Source organism: Anabrus simplex, chromosome 9, assembly GCF_040414725.1.
Source record: "Anabrus simplex isolate iqAnaSimp1 chromosome 9, ASM4041472v1, whole genome shotgun sequence".
Taxonomy (NCBI): domain Eukaryota; kingdom Metazoa; phylum Arthropoda; class Insecta; order Orthoptera; family Tettigoniidae; genus Anabrus; species Anabrus simplex.
Window position 1 is genome coordinate 21,904,524 of NC_090273.1, and position 18,114 is coordinate 21,922,637.

The 18,114-nt window shown below is 39.8% G+C and overlaps 1 protein-coding gene across 1 annotated transcript in view; it reads left to right on the forward strand.

Moving 5' to 3' along the window:
- Positions 1–11,516, forward strand: part of Msp300 (Muscle-specific protein 300 kDa) — a 589,230-nt gene extending 577,714 nt beyond the window's left edge. Inside the window, exon 101 of the mRNA XM_068229229.1 lies at positions 11,134–11,516. Coding sequence (XP_068085330.1) covers positions 11,134–11,244 — 111 coding nt within the window. The 3' untranslated portion in view covers positions 11,245–11,516. The remainder of the gene's footprint in view (positions 1–11,133) is intronic.
- Positions 11,517–18,114: the final 6,598 nt, after the last annotated feature.

Genomic DNA, 18,114 nt, shown 5'->3' on the forward strand with positions numbered 1-18,114 from the left:
AAGATCACAATATGAAGATAAAGTTGGAATTCACGAGGACAAACTGGGGCAAATATTTTTTGATAGGAAGGGGAGTTAGGGATTGGAATAACTTACCAAGGGAGATGTGCAATAAATTTCCAATTTCTGTGAAATAATTTAAGAAAAGGCTAGGAAAACAACAGGTAGCAAATCTGCCACCTGGGCGACTTACTTAATGCAGATCAGTATTGATTGATTGATTGATTGATTGATTGATTGATTGATTGATTGATTGATTGATTGATTGATTGATTGATTGATTGATTGATTGATTGATCAATTGACTGAAAATGATAAAAGTGCATTTCCTTTTAACTGTGGATGCTGCCAATACAGAAATACCATTCTTTTTAAATTCTGAGCTATAGCTATGTACAGACAAAACTCTTATTTTATATATATAGATAGTGGCCCCCCTATTTCACCAATATTACCCAAAGCAAATATTATAGACTTTGATAGTAGTAAATGAAATATATTTTGGCTATATGCAACTTTACTAATTCAAAATATTACAAAAATAGTGTAAACAATTTTTTTATGCAACATTTTAATGTAATTCATAAATCTATAAATTAATGCAAGTTATAGATACTATGCATAAGAGGGGGCTGGGTTTCTTTGGACATATCATGAGGATGCAGGATTCGAGACTTCTGAAACAACTAGTACAGCACAATCTCGTGTCAAAAAATTCCACAACAGGATGTAAATGGACCAGAAAAGTAAGAGAGGATCTGAAGGAAATAGGCCTTACAACAGAACACACCACAAATAAGATAAAATTGAATACATAACTCAAGAATACAAACCTCTGCTTTAACCATACGCAAAACAAACCAGTAACACTCATTTTCAACTGAGGAAATGGCACAATGATCGGAGCATCTGAAGAAGTACTGGGAGGACCACAAAGCCCGAACAATCCCTTCAAAGAGACCTGAATGATGGAGTGACTAAAGTGATCCTATGTGGTCACAAGAGGAGGAGGAATTTCATTCATCTATAACTTGCATTTATAGATTTATGAATTAATTAAAACATTGCATTTAAAAATTGTTTATACAATTTTTGTTATATTTTGAATTAGCAAATTACTATTATTGTAAAGTGTATAATATATGCCTTTGGGTAATGTTGGTGAAATAGGGAGCCACTTCACTTATTTTGATTATTTATATTATACTCACCACAAAAAGTTTTTCATAACACCTGTTTACCATGATGCAGAGCTTATCTGTGATTGTGAACTAGGTTATTACAAAAGAGACTGCAATCTGACAAATATCCTGTAGACTTTATTCATGTGTGAAAATAAAATTACAAACTACATACAGATATAACATTTGGCCTGTTAAACAGGGACTGATATGTTTTTTAAGTCTTGTCATCCTGTGACGTTTCAGTAGGGAACATAGCCACCATGGATGTCTAGCAGGGCTCTTACCGTGGCATACCACAGATCAAGTTGTCCTGGTCCTCTTGAGGCATGCAATCCCACTTTTCGATGGTGGCCTTCATGATCTCTTGGCGAGTTAAGGGAGGGTGTGGATACTGAGCAATAGCACGCTTCAGCATATCCCAGGCATGTTCAATACAGCTCATGTCCGGCGACATCACAGGCCATTCCATTCGTGCAGTGGTGAGCTCCTGGAGGAAGTTTTGTACCACCTCTGCTTGATGTGGTCTTTCATTGTCGTCCTCAAGAATTAATTCATTGCCAATTTCTTCACAGAATGGATGTGCAATTGGTCACAGCTCTCCAGTCATTTCCCCCTGTGGATGGTGGTGGTACAATAACACCCATGGTATCCCCTGCCTGTCGTAAGAGGCGACTAAAAGGGGCCGCAGGGGCTCTGAACTTTGGAGCGTGGGTTGGTGACCACGGGGCCCTCAACTGAGTCCTGGCATTGCTTCCACTTACTTGTGTCAGGCTCCTCACTTTCATCTATCCTGTCCGACCTCCCTTGGTCAACTCTTGTTCTTTTCTAACCCGCCTTTTGTGGCCCTTGTCTTTCTTTGGCTGATACCTTCATTTTTTGAAGTGTCAGATCCCTTCCATTTTTTCTCTCTGATTAGTGTTATATAGAGGATTGTTGCCTAGTTGTACTTACTCTTAAAATAATCACCACCACCACCATCTCCAGTCATTGTACCGTCATTAAGCACGAGCGGCGTCTGCCATCCCGGCATGATCCTGGCCCAAAACATGACTAACCCTCCGCAGAATGGATGCACTTCTTGAACATGCTGCAGTCTGCCACAAGATCCTTGATACCTTCTCATCCTTTCTCGTTGACTATTGGGGTGCAAGGCGATTCTGGTTTTGTCCGTGAACAGCACAAAATGCTACTCTGTATGTCACCATTCATGGTGTACTTGGGTCCACCTCTGGCGACCAGTTCTGTGGTGATCAAGGAGGGGGACACAACAAAGGGGCCTCTTTGCATATAGGCCTCTCGCATGCAAATTATTTCTGGTAGTCTGGGTGGAAACCCGTACCCCTGAAGCCCGTTGTACGTCAGAATGGAGCTCTTTGGTTTTAGCCATCAGTCGCTTTGTGGCGCTTATCACAACAAAACTGTCTTAAGCTGCTGTTGTGCAGCGAGGACAACCTGTCCACAGACGATCAGACATGGAATATGTCTGCTGATATCTCCTTCATACTAGCAACACATCACTTTGGTTCACTTCAAGATTGTTTGCCACAGCTGTCTGAGTTAGGCCTTGTTGGATCAGTGTGACGATGCATGCATGGTTAAACAGAGTGATAGATCATCTAGGCATGTCGATGTGACTAGAACATGTACCACCGAGCTCGATAGCTGCAGTCGCTTAAGTGCGGCCAGTATCCAGTAATCGGGAGATTGTGGGTTCGAGCCCTGAAGATGATTTTCCGTGATTTCCCATTTTCACACCAGGCAAATGCCGGGGCTGTACCTTACTTAAGGCCACGGCCGCTTCCTTCCAATTCCTAGGCCTTTCCTATCCCATCGTCGCCATAAGACATATCTGTGTCAGTGCGACGTAAAGCAAAAAAAAAAAAAGAACATGTACCAAATGCGTACAGGCCATGACATGGTCTGTCTACTTTTCCTCTGTTGACAGCAGAAAGAGGGGAAAGCAATTGGTCTCGAAGCAGCGGACGATCCCATGAATGTTTCAAAACAATTCACTTTACAAGATCATGTATGGCATTGTAGAAGCCAACACACAAGACTAATGTTTATTTTTCATACTATTTGGTATTATGCAAAACTTTTTCAAAATCAAATCAAAATCTCTTTATTTGCAAATGAGGTGTCTACCTCGGTGGCAAATGGTACACTAAAATACATTATTGTCAAGCACTAAATATTAAATTAACAAGAGAAGAAAATTTTTCCTATAATACAATATTATACAATTTACGCCAACAATGTTTTCTATTAAACACACAGCTCATCCTTAATAAATTTATATTGTTTACAAAATTCTACTTATAATATATCCTGTCCTACTTACAAATATAGTCAACTGATATACAGTATTTTTAATGTGTGTATCATTTTCACTTTATTAAGTCTTCAAGGTCTAGGAAATATTTTATATGTACACTAGCTGTTGTACCCGTGCTTCACAACGGGATTCTCAGAAAGACTGACCTTGTGGTTTTCTTAACTGAAGTACGTACCAGTAGTATCAGAACATTTATAAACCAGAGGAATGGCATGCTAAAGAAGAAAGTTATATAACTCCCCAGCTACTTCCCGCCAATATTCAGGCAGGTTGTTACACTTGGTACGACTGGGCGAGTTGGCTGTGTGGTTAGGGGCACGCAGCTGTGAGCTTGCATCCAGGAGATAGTGGATTCGAACCCCACTGTTGGCAGCCCTGAAGATGGTATTCCGTGGTTTCCAATTTTCACACCAGGAAAATAATGGGGCTGTACCTTAATTAAGGCCAAGGCCTCGTTCTTCACATTCCTAGCCCTTTCATATCCCATCATCACCATAGGACCTATCTGTGTCAGTGCGATATAAGGCAAATTAAAAAAATACTCGGTACACAGCAGTAATCCTATCTATTGCAGATAAGTGGCAACAGAAGATGCAAAGCACATCAGAACAAACAATAGTCAACGTAATGTTATTGTTGATCAATTTTATGAGCTTTATATATTGTAGGCCTTCACATTTAATTTTCTTTGGACTATGTGAGATTAGGGGGTCTTATAAAATTATTTAGCGTGGACTGTAGTTCCTTATTCTCTGAATTTACATACCGATTTCATTAAATTCTGTTTACCCATTTTCTCGCGGCTCGATGCTGATATGGACTTAGTAACAAAAATCCAAATTCATGAATATCTCTGTGATCATAGTCGGTACGGTAACAATGTATAAGACAAATGATTGGAAAGTTATATAGTATTTATCAATACGACCACTAATAACAGAAATATTTGAGAAATACATTTTAGTCCTTCTCCTAAACTACCATTTCACTCAGCGTGAATAAAATTATTTATGGCCTCGATCATAGCTACTTATTCCCCAACTTTGTGTACCGATTTTCATTAAGATAGGACCACTAATAACATAAGTATTTGAGAAATAAATTTTAGGTCTTCCCCTAAACTACCATTTCACTCAGCGTGAATAAAATTATTTATGGCCTAGATCATAGCTACTTATTCCCCAACTTTGTGTACCGATTTTCATTAAGATAGGACCACTAATAACATAAGTATTTGAGAAATAAATTTTAGGCCTTCCCCTAAACTACCATTTCACTCAGCGTGAATAAAATTATTTATAGCCTAGATCATAGCTACTTATTCCCCAACTTTGTGTACCGATTTTCATTAAGATAGGACCACTAATAACATAAGTATTTGAGAAATAAATTTTAGGCCTTCCCCTAAACTACCATTTTTCTCAGCGTGAATACAATTATTTGTAGCCTAGATTATAGCAACTTATTCTCCGACTTCGCCTACCGATTTCCGTTAAGATACGACCACGAATAACATAAATATTTGAGAATTAAATTTTAGGCCTTCCCCTAAACCACTATTTCACTCAGCGTGAATAAAATTATTTATGGCCTAGATTGTAGCGACTTATTCCCGAACTTTGCATACCGATTTTCGTTAAATTCTCTTCAGCCATTTTCTCGTGATGCGTGTACATACATACAGACAGACAGACAGTACGAAAAATTAAAAAATGCATTTTCTTGTTACTGTGGACATGACTGATACAGAAATGCCATCCTTTTTAAATTCTGAGCAATGTACAGATAAAACTCTTATTTTATATATATATATAGATGGGGCCTCACCCTTTTTTCTCTAGACCTTCCATATTTATCTCAAAATTATGGTAAATAAATAATACTGGATACTATGTCCATATGTCACAAATTAATGTTTGAATGTTTTGATAAGGACATTTTTTTTTTTTACATAAATGTCTTGGAGATCATCTGAAAATTTGTGTAAGATTACGTGACAAAATGTGTGACAGAAGTGTAACATAGCAACTGTGCAGGCAGTGATATAAAGTACTGTGTGTATGGATGGTCAGACAATATTATCTAGCAACAGTGCAGGCTATGTCTTATGGCTGGTTGCCATCTGAAATTAGCAGCTGTTGATGACCATGACTGGGAGACATATTTATGATCATTTGATTTTAGCTAAAGGAAAAGTGGTTTCTTTCTTTTTTTCTTTCTACATACAGTAAATAAAATAATATTTTTGTACCAAATGTTGTCTTTTCACATAATGTTGTAAGCAATAATTTGTTCAGACAAATTTTGAGAGTTAAGTATAAATATATTCACTAATACATACAGTACCTTTCTGAATGGGAAAGATTACTTTTGTTCATATAGAAGCAGTTTCAGAAAAGGTTAATATTTCATCGATCGTATACACAAATAAATATTTAAATATTACTATGCAGAAAATTTAACTACTTCCAAACATCTGCTTACATATCGTCCCTGCTCTGGCAAACTAACGAATGTGCAAAATTGTCAAAAAATTAGGAGAGCTGAAAGAAGATGTGATTACTCATGTCAAATAATTTTTTATATTTAATGATTGGTTTTATGTGTTAGCCATATAGAAAAAGCTGCAGATGTGAGACTTTGTCAGAGGGTAGACATTATACACTGACTGACAGTGACAATGCAACACCAAGGAGGAGTGGTTCGAAAGGAATGAAAGTTGGGGAAAAAACAGAGACGGCACGGATGAATAATTGATGTTTATTTCAAACCGATATGCAGGTTACACAATGCGCACGGCATCGACTCAGTAGGATGTAGGACCACCGCGAGCGGCGATGCATGCAGAAACACGTCGAGGTACAGAGTCAATAAGAGTGCGGATGGTGTCCTGAGGGATGGTTCTCCATTCTCTGTCAACCATTTGCCACAGTTGGTCGTCCGTACGAGGCTGGGGCAGAGTTTGCAAACGGCGTCCAATGAGATCCCACACGTGTTCGATTGGTGAGAGATCCGGAGAGTACGCTGGCCACGGAAGCATCTGTACACCTCGTAGAGCCTGTTGGGAGATGCGAGCAGTGTGTGGGCGGGCATTATCCTGCTGAAACAGAGCATTGGGCAGCCCCTGAAGGTACGGGAGTGCCACCGGCCGCAGCACATACTGCACGTAGCGGTGGGCATTTAACGTGCCTTGAATACGCACTAGAGGTGATGTGGAATCATACGCAATAGCGCCCCAAACCATGATGCCGCGTTGTCTAGCGGTAGGGCGCTCCACAGTTACTGCCGGATTTGACCTTTCTCCACGCCGACGCCACACTTGTCTGCGGTGACTATCACTGACAGAACAGAAGCGTGACTCATCGGAGAACACGACGTTCCGCCATTCCCTCATCCAAGTCGCTCTAGCCCGGCACCATGCCAGGCGTGCACGTCTATGCTGTGGAGTCAATGGTAGTCTTCTGAGCGGACGCCGGGAGTGCAGGCCTCCTTCAACCAATCGACTGGAAATTGTTCTGGTCGATATTGGAACAGCCAGGGTGTCTTGCACATGCTGAAGAATGGCGGTTGACGTGGCGTGCGGGGCTGCCACCGCTTGGCGGCGGATGCGCCGATCCTCGCGTGCTGACGTCACTCGGGCTGCGCCTGGACCCCTCGCACGTGCCACATGTCCCTGCGCCAACTATCTTCGCCACAGGCGCTTCACCGTGGACACATCCCTATGGGTATCGGCTGCGATTTGACGAAGCGACCAACCTGCCCTTCTCAGCCCGATCACCATACCCCTCGTAAAGTCGTCTGTCTGCTGGAAATGCCTCCGTTGATGGCGGCCTGGCATTCTTAGCTATACACGTGTCCTGTGGCACATGACAACACGTTCTACAATGACTGTCGGCTGAGAAATCACGGTACGAAGTGGGCCATTCGCCAACGCCGTGTCCCATTTATCGTTCGCTACGTGCGCAGCACAGCGGTGCATTTCACATCATGAGCATACCTCAGTGACGTCAGTCTACCCTGCAATTGGCATAAAGTTCTGACCACTCCTTCTTGGTGTTGCATTTGCTCTGTCAGTCAGTGTATAAATAATAAAATCTAAATGAAAACTTTAGAACTACAGTTTCCCTAGTTTGTCACTTTTGCTAGTTTGTCATAGTGGGGACGATATATACTGTATATTGTTACATACAATCAGTTTAAGACCAATTCATCCCCACCCTCCAGACGACAGTATAACACTTCATACAAATAAATATAAATTATAATAACATTTATTGTAGCAGTTTATATAGCTGGAAATACATCTCCATATTACTTGCGGGTGTGTTGTACTGTTACAATAAGTCACTTGTGAGATCACAATCACAGTAACTGTTAACAATTAATAAACTAACTGGCAGTCAGAACAATATGATGATGAGACTTGCGTTATCCCAATACGATTTTAGACTAGCTAACTTTGCTTTATTTCTCCATTTATTTGCTAAAGAGGTGACCTTTTAAGTGGGGAAAATAAAAATAACTAAAATGTGGATGCCAGGAAATAGATGCCCCACATCTGTTGGGTTTCTCCACCAATTTCTGTAGCTCTGAATCTGTACTATATCTGTAGGGTTTTCCTCATGCTAGAGGTTCCCTTTGCAAGCATTTATTTTCATGTTTCTGAGTCAGGAATTGGCCTTTTGTTAATCTGCTGACTTAGGTAATGGTTTTACAAACTTAATTATTTTAAGGAAAATTCAAAATCATGAACTTTGTTAGTGACTACCAAGAACTGTTTAAAAATAATCACTGAGCTCGGTAGCTGCAGTCACTTAAGTTCGGCCAGTATCCAGTATTTAAGAGATAGTGGGTTCAAACCCCACTGTCGGCAGTCCTGAAGATGTTTTTCTTTGGTTTCCCATTTTCACACCAGACAAATGCTGGGGTTGTACCTTAATTAAGGCTATGGCCGCTTCCTTCCCACTCCTACCCCTTTCCTATCGTATCGTTGCCATAGGACCTATCTGTGTTGGTGCGATGTAAAGCAGCTTGTAAAAAAAATATATATATATTTATAAGCATGAATGAGTGACAGCTACTGGAGTTGAAGTCTTGTAAGGCTCTAAAAAATTTGAGACTAAAAACTGAATATTGTGTTAACAAAAATGAATTAGTTATTTGAATTCTTTCCTATAAAGTATAGAAAATTTTCTTAATGTTTATTTCAGGCTCCTAAGTATATCTGGAAATCCAGTTCCCGGGATGAATGGTCATCATACTGATGTAGGGCGCGGGTGTAGTTTCAAGGACAGACTGGGGATATTAACCACATTTGGTTAATTCTTGTAGCTCAGGGACTGGGTGTTTGGGATTATCCTAATACACGTCTTCACCAACAAACAACACATCGCTCTACTAACTGCCACAGAATCAGCAATAGTGAATGCATTCCCCCCTATGTAGGGTTGGCATCAAGGAGGGCATTTGGCATTCGTTAAACAGGGATTAATCTACATTTTGCTGATCCCAGATAAGGGGAAAAGGCCAGGAAAGTAGAAGCATTTCTTAAGTATATCTGAAATATGTTCCACATGGACTGATAACAAATGTGTCGAAAACAGAAGACAAAATGTATTATAAGTTCCTAGGCTTGCAAGCATTCAAATGTATAGGTATTTCAATTCAACCCTTTTAATATTAAGACAATATACATTACATTTTCCATTTTCTGTATTTATATGATGCTATTAAAAGACCCAAGAAAAGCATTTTAGACAAGAATAACTGTGTCCAGAGTGTAAATAATTGAATGATAGTGCCAAATCTATTTTTAAAAATTGAAACAAATAGATCTCACCAAAATTAAAATTTTCAAATTATTATTTTTTTTTCAATAAATTTGCTAACCATATTCAGAGAGAAACATTTTAACATGGCACAGTTTCATAGGTTAAATTCAATTGTTTATTTTCTAAATTCTTGATTTCATGGTAGTTTTGATTTATTGAGTTGAATTTTCTAAAACCTATATGTGCTGTTTAAATTTGTCAAGTTCAGTTTTTTTTGGGAAGGGGGGTGTGTGTGTTTTTTTTGAAACCCTTAACTTTTCCCGCCTGGATACGGCATTGTTTATTCAGTTAATTTAGATAATATAGTACGGTAGTTCATTAAACTGGATACATGGTACTGGTAGAATTAAAATTCTCACATGAAAGCTTGTCTGAGCATTGAATTTTGATTCTGCAATCAATCAATCAATCAATCAATCAATCAATCAATCAATCAATCAATCAATCAATCAATCAATCAATCAATCAATCAATCAATCAATCAATCAATCAATCAATCACCTATTTTTAACTAGAGTAATCATGTGGATGGCCAGTGAAGAGAGAAGATTCTTTTCTTTAATATTTCAAGCAGAAGTTATGCTACCTTAGTAAATGTTTCCTTTCCATAATGATCCACACTATGTTTTTAGTCATTTGAGCAAATATCGGTACTGAGGGCTCCGTATTTCACACTTCTAGCCACTCAGCTACATGTGTTTGCATTGCTCTCACAGATAGTGACACGTGTAAAGATGGAATCAGTACCAGAGCTTGGAGTATCAGTTCTCAAAATCATTTTCATTTTCTAAAGGAGCCATTTTGTCTGAAATATTAATGAAACAAATTAAAATTAATTGTTCATAGTTGAGAGAATTATTTCTTTGGATAGTTTTCTGTTTAAGATGTTGTATTGTCAGGTTGAAGCTGTTATCCTATCTCAAAAGTCATTATTTTTTACAGGTGTGAATTATAAGACTCTTTGATATGAAAAGACAAGAACTTCATACTGCATGTGATCACTTTGCTAAGAGCTGAATGTGTGAACATGTTCCCTGTTGCAGCGCCCATTGTGTCAACTGTCCACCACTAAAAGGACTAACAGTTATATGAGAAAATGAGAGTAGCATTTGATGGCAGCACTGTGTATTGTAAACAATTTTTGCACGCTGTACAGTGCGGTAATGTTAATCCTAACATGTTGTCATTTTCAGGTTGAGACTAGTTTCTTAAAGATTTGTTTTCCCCCATTGCAAGCAAACACGCGTGCGGGCTGGCCCTGGAAACATTTTGATGAAGGACTGAGTTGTGACTTGTTATTGTTGTAGAGAGTTGTTGTTCCGTCCTTTACACAAGTGCATGGTGGCTGCGTGTGATCATTTCATCAAGGTGTTTCCATTTGGTCCTTCACCTTGCAGCCGCTTGGAGCACCTGGTCAAGGTTATGGTTTCCGTGCATTTGCTTGATTTGGTTTGATATCTCTCTCTATTCACACTAGTTTGTTTCTTGGGGGAAACATTTTTATTTTTATCACTTCTTCTTGGAATGTCTTTTTTTTAATTATACTTTCTGTTACTTTTCTTGAACAGTAATGTAATAAACTGTAATAAGTACTTTTTCAACAAAACTAAATAGCACTTTCAATTTAAAATTAATTAGCAGCTTTAAAAAAAGAAAAGGAAAAATCTTCTTTTGAATCAGATTTAGTTTAATTTATGGGTTTTGTTAGTTTGGATTCTGACACACACCTCTGTTTTGCTGCACTCCTGCCCTCTTCTCGTCCCCATATGACCTGGCCTTGCAGGCATGTCGGGAACGTGTCCTCGCTCTGCAGACCAAGATCAGTGCCCGTTCGGAGCGCATCAAGCTGCTCTCGCAGAGGGGCACTCCGGACTCTGAGCCCCTCGAGTCTTAGCATCTCCCGTCCCGGTCCCAGTCTCGGCCCTGGGATGAAATGGGACACGCGGCCACCAGCATCTTAGAGCACGCGGTTTGAAAAAAGACCTCTTCACAGAGAAGTATCTTATCTCATTCATTTTTAACTTGAGACTGAGGTCAGATCTCAAGTGGACGCGTACATTGTTAAGTTTTTTTTTTTTTTTTGTACATGCATTTGTAGAAATGTTGACTACTTGACTTGACTCCTATACATGTATTGACTTTTACAACTCATGTTCTTCTTTGTTGTGCCCGACTGATCAGGGCCTGCAACGAGATATGGATTCGTACCGAGCTCAGATTCAAGTTCTCACAGAGCGCATTCATCAACTGGATCCATATTTTGTGGTGAACCCAGAGAAAAACATTGCACTTGAAGAAGGAGCACTCACACAAGTCACTGTAGTAGAGAAATCCAAGAAACGTCAAAAGGCAAGTCCGGCTATCAAGATTCAACCAACAAGAAGTGCCGAGTTGGTTGTACCTCTGGCAGCTTCTGCTACATATGCTGATATAGCCGCTGGTCGAACTAGTCCATGCCCCTTTGATGACAAACATAAAGTGCTTGTGCAAGAGGAAGTCAAACTCCCAGAAACACCAGAACATGCAACTATCGTTGTAGATGAACCAACAGTTGTTAGGACTGAGCATACGACAAATGTTACCACTGCAGTGACACTGCATGTCGTGGAGGTGGCTGCAGTAGAAGAGCCAACAGTTTTAGCAGAGAAGACAAAACCGCTGCCCTCAAACCGCCGTAGTCGTTCTCCTTGTAGGAAGCTCGAAGAGCCATCTCGTATTGTGCCAGTAGAGTCATCAACTAGGCTAGTTCCAGAAACCACCTCTGTTCATACATTAAAGACAGAGGTTCGAAGGGGTCGATCTCCCAGCCCTCTCTGGATACCTGGATCCACTTCTTATGCAGACATATTACGGGGAAGGCAGGAGGCAGCAGCTGCAGCTGTAGCAGCCATGCAGGAGTATGGGTGGGTAGCACCTACCTTACCACCTGAAGAGACTGTAGAGGCTTATTCTCAAGGTGATAAGTTGACTTCTACAGTCCCTGAACCACAAAGTGTAGTGGTGACCGACAGTGCCGAGTTCCTCCAGCAAGAAATTCATCATGTACATGAGTTGCCTCCAGGCATGTTTGAGTACATGCAGCAACCACCTCCTCCACCTCCTGACCTTGTTGGATTCATTGCTTCAGGACAGCAGTTACTCAATTCTGGGTTAGGCACATATCATTCATCTCCACATCAGTATATACAGAAACCTGTTGAACAGTTTGAATCTCTGACTGTAGAGACTTCTACGTATGAACCAGAATCTCTCGAATCAATACAATCCTTCACACCTCAGCAATATGATACCCAGTCATTTTCTGATAAAGATATGGACATGGTTGATTCTGAACCGATAGATCACGTGCAGCCTGAACCTTCTGCACCATATGAGTCAGAGGCAGAAACTGAGAGAGAGGTAGACCTTGACCATGAAGTTATGACAATGAGGCCTAGTCCAGAAGAACGAGAATTGATGGCACAGCTTGGTTTATCTGAAGACATAGACAGGTGTCACTTATCGTATGCTCAGATCCTCGCACAAGGTCTGTGCAGTCGACAGTTTCACCCCCAACTAGTAGCCAGCCAGGCGGCAACGACTAGACACGAGCGAACGCAGTCACCACCCCAGCCGCTGCCTCGATCAGGATCACCGGAGTGGTCACCATCTCCAGCTCGATCCAGGACGAACATCAGCAAACGCAAAGAACGCGAGACAGCATCGGCTGTGGTGGTGGCCAGTACACCCATCGAACAGCAGAAGAAAGTTGTGAAGAACAAGACAAAGAAGAAGTCAACGACTTCGGAGAGTGATGAAGCACGAGAATCAGAAATGGAAGAGCCCACGATGTTCTCTGATGCCGAAACTGCTACTGTTAGTTTGAATATTGGAGAGCCACAAGATGACAAATCTAACAGCACTCTTTTGGCTAAGAACAAGAAGAGTGGAGCTAACAAGAAAGCTAAATCTGATCAGACTAAACAGCAGCAACAAGCAAAACCTGTTTCACAAGCTGCCCCATTATCAGAAGATAGTAACATTATTATACAAGAAGACACAACAAAACAACTAGAGAATTCAGATAAGAAGAAGAAAGAAAAGAAGAAGAAACCAGAGAAACCAAGTGAAGTTGAGATAGAAAAATTAGGTAATGAAAGTACTGAAATGGATGTACCTGTGGGAAAACAGAAGATAAGGAAGGAAACATTAGAAGATAAGGAAGAGAAGAAGATAAATAAATCAAAAGTAAATGGTGTCCACATAATAGAAAAAGATACTGAAGGAAAGGCCTTGGAAGCTTCTGAAATTAGTTCTGAACCAAAGTCTAAGAAGAAGCCAAAGGATGTGAAATTGCAGGAGAAAAAGGCAACTAACAATGAATCTATGGACACCTTATCTGATACAGCTAAAACTAAGAAGAAGAAGACTAAGAAAAGTACAGATTCATCAACAGCTACAATACCTACCTCCTCCAGCACAGGAGGGATGGTTGTGGAAAATAATGATGTAGAATTTATTGAAACTGTTGAGTTTACTTCACTGAAAGATGTGATCCAAGATGTTACCCTGATTCCACAATCTAATGAATATAATATATCGCTTACAACAGAAAGCACAAAGTCAGTCTTCATCCCATCTGTAGATGCCAAGCCATTCATTCCTGCACAGTATAAACAATTTTATTCTGAAACTAATGTGCCAGAAATTCAAACATCTACTCTACATAATGTAGAAACAACATTAGGTGATGGTCCAGGGAAAACCAAAAAAGTTAGTAAGAAAATGAAAAAACAGCCTGCTGGAAAATCAGCAGAGATCATTTCCTTGCAGCAGCAAGAAGATACAGAAAGAGTGCCTGCTATTGAGCCAATAGAAAGCCACCTTGGAAATACAGTGCCAATGGAGACAGCTGTATCAGCTGAGGCAAAGAAAAACAAACGAAAGAAGAGGAAACCAAAAACCGACAAAGCTTGTCAGAACGTGGCTTCTGGGACTGAAGAGACCATTGCAGTTGCATCATCAGCTGAAACTATGGATGAGGATGCACCTCTCTCATCTCCAGATCAAGCAACATCAGTCAAAAGTAAGAAGAAGAGGAGGAGGAGGACAAAGAAAGAAATTACAAATGTAGAAGCAGAGAAGGAAAATGAACCAAACTTAGAAAAGCTAGGATCTCAAACTGAAATATTGGATGAGAAATCAGGCAGAAATATTTTAACTGCTGAACAACCTTTGGCTGATAAAACTTCTCAACAACCAGAATGCAGTTCTCCTATTACTCCAAAGAAGTCAAAGAAATCTAAGAAACCCAAGTCATCGCCTGATGGAAATACTGATAAACCTTTACGTGAAAAACAAGTAGAAGTTACAGTTTCTAAGAAGGACCCCATTGTGCAGGATGTATTACTAGCACCAGGTACAGAAACAAAGCTTGATGATCTTACTCCAGCTGCTGCAACCATAACCATCAATGAAATAAATTCAACTGAAAAACTTGAGGTTGCTACCAAGAGTAAGAAGTCAAAGAAATCGAAAGGTCAGAATGTAACATCTGTTGAGTCTAAGGTTGAGTCAGAAGTATCAACAGCAGATACAGCAAAGAATGATGTTCCTAAAATTAAATCTGTTAAGAAGAAACATAAGAAGGTTAGACAAGGGGATGAACCATTAAAAAGTCTTGATTCCCATGAAGTAATTGAGAAGCAAGATAGTTCCCTTGTGACAGTGACCACTCCAGATGTAATTTCTTCACAGGTTACTGTTACCAATACCCCCCAGTTGTCAGTAGAAGAGCAGACATCTGTGTGTAATCCTGTTGTAAAACACACAAATCTCATTTCTGAAGTACATCCTGTAGACATTAGCCAGGTGACAGAGGCTTCTCCAGATCATGAATTAACAACCAAATTTATCCTAACTGAGCAGTGGACAACAACAGAATCTGTTGTTACAACAGAACACAAACCTTTGTATAAATTAGTGGATAATATGGCAAACTCCTCTGTAGCTGACAGTGTTCCTGAATTGTCTTCTGTTGAAATGCTCAGTAATATTAAACCTATTTCAGATGACCCTCAGACTGACTCTGGCACTTGTAGTTTAGTTACAAAATTCCCTGAACAGCTAGCAGCTACCATTACTACTGTCAGTGACACAGTTCAAGATGCAACAGTAAAACAGAGCAAGAAAGTTAAGAAAACAAAGCCTAAGACCTCAAGTCCAGAACAAAATAATGAAACAACTGCTTCTGTACCTTCTGAAAGTGCTGCTTTGACTGAAGGAGAAAATCTTGTCCCAGAAGATGATTCTGGAAAGACAAGTAAGAAGTCTAAAAAGAAACCAAAATCAAGTAAGGAGCAAAAAGTAATCATAGAACAGCTGGATACAAAGGATTCTGCAGCACCAATAGTATCCTCTGCAGATGAAGTGATGGAAATATCCCAATCTGAGTTGCCCAGTAAGGAAAAGACACCAAGAAAGTCCAAGAAATCAAAGAGTAATAAAGACTCAGTTAATTCAGATCAGAAACAGATTACTGCTGAACATGTTGCATCATCTAATGAGAAACCCCAGCAGGATATCCTTGTGCAGGATAAATACTCTAATTCTGAGCTGGTACAATCAACTGATGGAGAGAAAATAAGTGAAGTCCTATTGGAGGCAGAAGTTCTTCATCCAGTGTCAGACACAGACATTCCTTCAGAAAGAAAAGTACAGCCTCTGTCACCTAGTAAAGAAAGAACTTCTAGAAAGAAAACTAGGAAAGAAAAATCTAAAGATGTTAAAACTCTACCTCAGAAGACTGAAGAGAATGGTGTGTGTCTTCCAGGAGAGGGAATTAAAATCAGTCAGGAACTCTCACAAGTGACTTCATTAGTATGTGAAGCTGAGTCAAGTCAGTTACAAACACCTCCTTCTTCACCTGGAAAAGGTAAGAGTATTAAGAAGAAGGAACAGAAACAGAAAGAGAAGCCTTTAACTTCTGAGACCCAACAAGTTCCAGCATCAGTGGAGACTAATAATGATGTTGGTCTAGATACAGAGGAAACTACTCCTTCTCAGGAAACATCTCCACCTCAGTCTCCAGGAAAACAAAAAGCTGCAAAGAAGAAAGAAAAGAAGACTAAAGTGAAAGATGCAAAGAGTCCAAGTGGTATTTCTCTAGTAAAAAGTCACACTGGTACTGAAAATGAAACAGATGTACCTGTTAAAGACACTGAAGAAATGACAACAATGCTTCTGAAACCTGAAGATACTGTTAGATCAAAGAAGAAGCAGTTAGATGTAAATGAGTTCCTAATGTTTGAAAAGAAAGTTACAGAGGAACAAATGGATGTTTCTACCTTTTCCCTTCCAGTATTCGAAGTTACAACACTGGCCCAAGATTCAAAAGATGTGCCTGTCCCTGAAGAACAGATGCCAGGTGAAGATCAATTTTCTACAGAGAAGAACACTGTAAAAATTGTTCCTTCCAATGAAAATTTAGACCATGAGGCTGTGGAAGAAAATTCTATCAATATCCACACAAAGGTTTTCAATCCTGTTACAAGTGATACCATTTTTGCTTCCCAGATGCCTGAAGATATCAACAACCAGTCAGAAACAAACGTTGAGACCTTGTCAGATTACAAATTAGAGAACCATGAGAGAATACCCTCATCTGAAGTCATTCCATCACTATCAGTAAACAAAAAACCATCAACAAAGTCTAAGAAGGGGAAAAATGCAGAAGATTCCAGCAAACTATCTGCAGATAAAATTATTGGTGATGCTGCAACATCTGCATCCCAGCTAAAATCAGATGGGCAGCCTACTGAAGTTTGTTTGAGCTCAACTAAAGAACAGAAAGAAGATCAATTGCCCACTCCTCCATCTACTGGTAAACACTCTAGAAATAAGTTAAAGAAAGGTGCTAGCAAAGAAATAATTTCTCAGCCTGGAGAAGAGGAGAAGGGAGTAACCAATAGCACTCCTCAAGAGCCTGAAAAACCTGAGGAGTTAAAGACTCTTCCAGTACAAGATGGTGTTAAAGAAGAGCTCTCATCAGAAATATCTGGAAGTGAAAAGTTCATAAAGACAAAACCTAAAAAGCCCAAAAGCAAAGGTACTAAAGCTTTAGAACATCAACATATTGAAGATCAATCACTTTCTGAGAAAACTGGAAGTGTTACAGAACTACCAGTATCTACTGAGTCTATTACTGTATCAGAAAAAATAGAGGCCACCTTTGAACCTTCTCTTCCAGACTCCCCGGTGAAGGTCAAGGCACCTAGCAAGAAATCAAAGAAAAACAAAGGTAAAGATACAAGTACTCTGGACATATCTGCCAAAACAGAAAATATTGACTTGGATACCATCCCTGAAAAGACAGCTATTCCATTGAAGCCTTCAAAGGGAAATACCGAAAACACTGAAGAACTCGTGAAGCATGATAACAGGGAGGAGGATGGGTCTTCGTCAAAACTGCCTATAAATGTAGACATTCACAGCAAGCTATCAGAATTCGATACAAAGAACGATGTCTCTGTTTCTTCTGTTGAAATTTATTGCAAAGAAGAGCTTCCTACTTCTAAACCACTTGATCCTGAAGAATCTACTGATAAACTTCCTTTGCTACCAGTGTCTGATGTACAACAATCTTTTGTGGAAGTATCTACTACGGTAGATATGGGAGACTCCAAAGTAGCGAAGGAAACAAAGTTGGAACCCATTTGCTTGGACATGAAACATGTAGACAGAACTCGAGAATTCTTGTTATATGAACAGCAGGTTTCAAGTGAAC